Source organism: Semicossyphus pulcher, unplaced genomic scaffold (assembly GCF_022749685.1).
Source record: "Semicossyphus pulcher isolate SPU_LCO1_2020_fin unplaced genomic scaffold, fSemPul1.0.p SCAF_1, whole genome shotgun sequence".
In the NCBI taxonomy this organism is placed as follows: domain Eukaryota; kingdom Metazoa; phylum Chordata; class Actinopteri; order Labriformes; family Labridae; genus Semicossyphus; species Semicossyphus pulcher.
Window position 1 is genome coordinate 15,100,680 of NW_027211603.1, and position 6,277 is coordinate 15,106,956.

Sequence of the window (6,277 nt, forward strand, 5' to 3'; positions counted from 1 at the left end):
TTCGTAAACTTAAAATTCATTTTGGGGTTTCCGCTTCATTGTGTGACAAACCGAGACCCAACCTCAGGCTCAGGGGGAATATGATTTTTAATGTTTCCTGACATCTTACAGACATAATGATTTGTTGATTACAGAAAAGGATCAGCAGAATTAGAGTAATTGTTAGTGGCAGCTGTAATCCATACACACATTTAGCTTATTATGCTATTTAATACCATTTCTGAAGTCTGTATTATATATTTTCTGCACCAAGTTTGCATTTTTTTAGTATATTTCTTTACTGGATATGACTTAGAGTCGTTTGATATTACATAAATACTGTCAGACAATAGACCATCAGAGATGCAACTTTATAATGGGACTGCAACAATCAGTATTTTCATTATAAATCAAACTTCAAACTTAAGAAATATAACTTTATAATACAGGATATTAAGTGTAGTTACCAGGCTTTAAACTCTAGCAGAGTGGCCACAAACCTGTACTGAAACTCGCCCTTTTGACTAACTACCACTGTCCTTTTCTCCTTCTCTGTTCCCCTCCTGTCTCCTCTCCTCTGTAGTCCCACCACAGGCTAACCTCCCCACCCCTCCTCCTCCACCCCCTCCTCCGCCTCCTCCTCTTCCTCCTGTATCCGCTGTCTCTGTGACGCCTCCCTCTCCTCTAAGCAACGGAATTCACTACACGTTTGTCTAATCCGAGAAATAAAGTAAGGCCTAACTGCATGTTTCATGGTGCTAATGTTTTCAGGGCCTCACTAATCCTCTCTAACACGGGGCTCCTGCGTGCTCTGCACCTCCCTGCATGCTCGCTGCTCTGCTGTGATTGTAGGAAACACATCTTGTCGAGGTTAGGGAAGCCCTGCCTCTGCCCCCATTATAATCCAAACAAACATCTGCAGGCAGTCTGCTCATCCCACTGTGATAATTGTGTGTAAATTGTTTTTTTTTTTCTTTTTGTACCGCTGCCAAAATATTTATAGATGGTTGAGGAAAGAAAGGGCTCCAACTAACATGACTGTTTGTAGCATTGTGTATAATTAACAAAGGAGACACCTTTTGATTTAGCACCTTGACAGTTCAGTAGTCAGCACAGCTGCATTCCCCAGCACCAATTAGCTCCCCATCTGCAGCCTGGCAGCGAGAAGTCAGAAAAAACTGCACATATCACTGTTGTTACTGTAAATGCAGAGAGAAGGTGTCATTTACTGCCTTATTAAAAAACTTATACATCTTTAACCCACACTGACAAACTTATAATTACCAAAGGGGAGAAATAAAGTCATTGATGGAGATTAAAAATGTGCCACATGAATAAAATCATCAGATAATGAGATATGAACACTCACATAGCAACAAGCATCCATCTGTCTAAGTTTGACCTTTCACCTATAAGTATAACGCAGCGTTCCAGTCATGTCAGAAGAAGCAAAAGCATGAAATGTCTCCTCGTCAGCGTTGCATGACTTGAATGTGTTATTAACTTCTGTATAAGGACTCTTCATTCCTTGAGAACTTGTGTGTCTGCATGCTTTAACGTGTACTGTTGTGCTGTGTGTGACACTTCTTTGTGTAACTCTCTCATCTCGTGTTCAGGTGGTGGGCTGAGGCGTATAGTTGCTGCTCTACCATTGAACAGTTTTGTATATATTGCTAAAGATGGATTTATAAAAGTCACTAACTGGATGTATATGAAGTTACAGTAACAGTAGTTACCAATCATAGTACGCCTGCAGGATTCATTTAGTCGTATATTAATGAACTTGTTGGCTTTGGTATGGCAGCTGTTCATCGCCCTTTGTCAGCAGTATTACAGAAAGAACTACTAACCTGGTTTTTATGAAACTTGGTGAAAGGACGTATCACGGACCGAGGAAGAACCCATCACATTTTGGATGCGGATCCAACTTATACAGAAGCAGTTATAGCAGTCAGACGTATGTTTTCAGACATATAAAGAGGTTGTGCGTGCAGATTTGCATGTCATAGATACAATACAATACAATGTTAACTATTACTGTCTTCATTGTCCCTTGTATTCATGTGTGTATTTTGTGCTGAGTGCTGTGTAAGGATGTATGATTGGGGTGCATGTTTACTTTAAATTATCTAGTTAATGCTGCATATTAATTGATGTATCGACAGGGAGCTGGACTCTCTTGTATTTACACAACTTTAAGGACACATTTTTTTGTACCTTAAAAAAACAAAAGAAAAACTTTTACTCATTTGATAAATTCTTGTATTCACTCTGTCTTTCTCTGTCGTCCCTCCTCAGCTCAAGCGATTTCTGGACACTGAGGTGCTAGTCTACAATGACAATTAAAAAACAAAAACGGATTCTGCAAGAAAACAGGATTTTGTTTGGATTTCTACTCAGCAGTACAAGAACTAAACACTAAACCTGCTGTGTGAGGATCAAGCAGCATTGACAGCACTAAGAGTGTTTCTTAAAGCGACAGGACGTTACAGCGGAAGCTGCTGTGCTTATTAACTATGGAGGAGTCTAACAATAATGTTAATCTCATAATAATAAAAGAATATTTTCTACATGTCATTGCACTTTGATTGTACACTGTATCATGTTTTCAAGGTGTGACTGAAGCGCTTTTACTTGCAGTATGAGCTGGTTTTGTTTGTTTGTTTGTTTGTTCGGTCAGGTACAGAGTGTTAAGAAGCAGAGGTACTAAACGTGTCATGATGGTAGTATTTTTCTCAAGACTCAGATCATATTCTTACACCAAACCACTTGAAGTATCATATGTACGTACCTGTAGCACTGCCAGTCTCCTTTTAGCTTGCCAAATGAATTTTATTTTTGCTTACATCAGGATGAAAATAACCTTTAACATATTTTCTGTGTGACTGGGGAAGGTCGCACAATGGACATTTATAAAAATGTGAATATTAAAGATATTAACACAATATCACATTTGTCTCTAATTATTTTACTTCACATGTATCATGTTTTATTTAAGTTAAATGAGATGGATGTCGGCTTTGTTTTCCAATGACAAAATTAAATCGGCAAAAAATATAAAGTCTAATATTAAAAGAGAAATTCAATAATCTGTGACCTTCTGTCCTCTTGCTTTAGTGAAGAGAAGGTCGACCATGACACAGATGACACTTTTTTATAACTGACTTCAGTAATAGTCACACGTCTACAGTCAGAAATCATTGGTTGCTGTGAGCAATGACGGGTAAAGACTTACGAAATGCTCCTTTAAAGAGAAACAGGAATCCAACCAACAGAAGCAGGAGAACAAAATGTTTCTAGTGACACTTTGGCATTGCTCCATCACTAACGATGAGAGTGTGACAGTTTGTTTTACCTCTGACACTTACTGAGCTGTGTTGTCTCAGCATGGTGAGCATCAGCTGACAAAAATAAAACCTACATCAGAACATATCGAGTTTATTGCTCTCCCTCTGATTGAGAAATTAGAGCAACTTCTTCTTAACTTTTAGCCTAAAAGAGTCTTTGTTCTTTAATAGATCCCACTGATGCATGTATTGAGCGCATCTTTATTCTAATCATGCACAAAGAAAAAGTACAAAATGTGCACTCATCACAGCTCCCAGATTCTGTTTGAACTTCCACATTGATTGCCTTGACCCATTAAACTTTATTCTTTTATTTTGAAAAGGGGAACCAAACTATGGCATGCTCAAAGGAGGTGAACTTTCAATACAAAAAGAGAGAGAGAGAGAGAGAGAGGGGCTTCTTGAAATGTTTCTTAAGTTCAAAGCTTTTTCCATCTCAAAAGGGCATTTTTAATTCCTTGTATTTTCAACCAAGAAGGTGGATACTAATAACTCTGGATCCTGAAGTGCAGAATTCATATCTTTAAATCATGAACTATGTCTCCATTGCAATTGTAAAAAGAAACCTCTGAGAAATTCATGAATTGAACTTTTAATTCAAAAAGAAAAGAACATTGAGCGAACCTTTTAAAATAGAAAGCATAATGGGGCTATTATTATGGAATTTTACATTTTTTAACATGAACGTTATCGTGCATCACCCTGGTATGTGTGTGCAGATAGGATGCAATGCAAACATGTTTAATAGATGCAGCGCCCTCGCCCTCCTTTGCTTGCCTTAGCTGTTGTGTTTGGCTCCCTCCCGAGTGACATCTTCATCTTTAATTGGAGAGTAATTACTTACCCTCGCCTGCGTCGTGGTGTGCTTTGAAAAAACACCTGAGAGAGGAGCATGCACCTCCCTGAGCAGCCTCCTCCTCTCAGCCTCCATCTCTCCTCCAGGATCGTGGGGCCCCACAGCGCCTGCTGGCCCTGGTGGCAAGAAGAAGACCCATCACATCCTCTGTTGTGCTTATTTAGCAATAAAATGGGATGTTTTTCCCTCCTCCTGCAAAAAAATTCACCCAGGACCCTCCACTGAGGATTGTGGCATTTCCATGTATTGACGTTTGGCTGCTGGTTCATATACATTTGTTATTCTATGCTCTGGACTTCAAAGAGAATGAGAGAGGGCCTATTATGCTAATTGGGTCCTGTTCTGTTAAACGCAATCAAGGCCTCCTGCATTAATCCTTTACTAAACACTCACTGGCTTCAGAAAGGCTTCTTCAGATGAGACGTGTGGCTCAGTTTCCTGACAGGGATGTTTGTTAGAGTCGTTTTTGGAGAAGTAAATATAAGATAATAAGTGAGGAGCAGTAAATAGAACGTCTCGTTTAAATCACAGCAGTCAAAGTGCCTCCTGTGTGTGTTTAAAATATGATTAAAGAGACAGTGATCAGGTTAAAGCTTTGACTTTTGCTTCTTTTTATGTTGCTTTTTTTCCCCCTTCATGCTTGAAAGGAAGCGTCTATTGAGACCGTGCTGAGGAGCCTGACCTTGTTCTCAGGTCCACATTGTTCACCGCACCGCACACTGCATGTGTAACATATTCACACTTTTCCCCTGATAGGGAAAAAGAAAGGAGAAATCCTACGCTGATTCCCAGTGATCCCTATTTCCATCACATAAATATGATTGTTACTCGCCGCGAGTGTCTGAGGAGTTCGCTTACAGTGGAGACACAGCCGGCGCCTCCTTTGCACACTGTGGGGATCCGGATTGTAGTCCAATTGTACAAACACAAAACCAAGGAAGCCCATGCAATAGGTGCTTTGATTTCAAAAGAGTATTTTATGCTGTTTTATCATTTCCAGGCTCCACATACGGTACATTTTTTAATATGTAAGAAATGGAATGGTGATTTGTTGAATAATTGAAGAGTTAGGAATCACTGAATATTCCTCCCAACGTGTGCGCGCGCTATAAAAAGAATAGAGAGAAGGCTGAATTACAGTCCTGCTGCTCCACATTGACCTCACTGTTTGCAGTTACCACAATGCCTTTTATTAAGCTTTTTCCATCATGCTATCATGTGGGAGCTGACACAAAGAGAAAACATATTAAATATTGAATAAAACGTTTACCGACTTATTACATTTAACAGCCAGAGAACACAGCTCCTTCAACATGAATGATTAAGTGTGTGTAGAGAAAGTGCTGTGTTACACTAAACAAAGAATTCATCTCATGTCCCTTAAACGGAAGGATTTTACAATACCTACAGTGGATTGGGCTTTTTGTACATAAAAGCAATTGCTTTGTAAATGAAGCACATGCCCCTGGGCCTCCTCTTTAATCTAGCAGCCACACACACACTCACACACACTGATCTAAGAGAAATTTACTACATGCAACAACTCAAATGAAAAGGCTACACATGCATTTACAGATCTACAGCGCATTATGACAGCGATGCATCAAAAATAAATACATTAATATAGAGAAATAATGCTTCACCTGCCATTAGGCCGCACATTTAAAAGATAACTTTTGATTACATACTTTCAAAAATCCCACTTGTGTGTCATTTTCTGTTCTCTTAAATAAAAACTTTTCTCCTGAACAGATTCTTAGTAAAGCCTTCACTGTGCATGTGTTAAGAAATACATGATATGCAAAGTACAGTAAATAATATTAAGGTGTGTTCATGTGGACTACACAGCTGATATTTCCTGTTGCCTCTGCCTGTGCGATGGTGCCTGATAAGTATATAATTAGAATTGGCATGTTGCACTCCTTATTTCAACACGATTAATCACTGCTTCTCTGTTAACTTGAAAGGAAATATTAGATCCTGACTAAACTTTGATGAAATCCAGAGTTACAAGTAAGAGATTTGGGTCAACTAATGAGAACAGAGCGTCCCACTTTGCAAGTCCAATTGGGAGGGAGACCATTTGCATGTATGC

General features: G+C 39.1%; 1 protein-coding gene across 1 annotated transcript in view; it reads left to right on the forward strand.

The window, feature by feature from the left end:
* Window positions 1–2,882, forward strand: part of plekha7b (pleckstrin homology domain containing, family A member 7b) — a 74,568-nt gene extending 71,686 nt beyond the window's left edge. Inside the window, exons 29-30 of the mRNA XM_069663171.1 lie at window positions 563–709; window positions 2,278–2,882. Coding sequence (XP_069519272.1) covers window positions 563–696 — 134 coding nt within the window. The 3' untranslated portion in view covers window positions 697–709; window positions 2,278–2,882. The remainder of the gene's footprint in view (window positions 1–562; window positions 710–2,277) is intronic.
* Window positions 2,883–6,277: the final 3,395 nt, after the last annotated feature.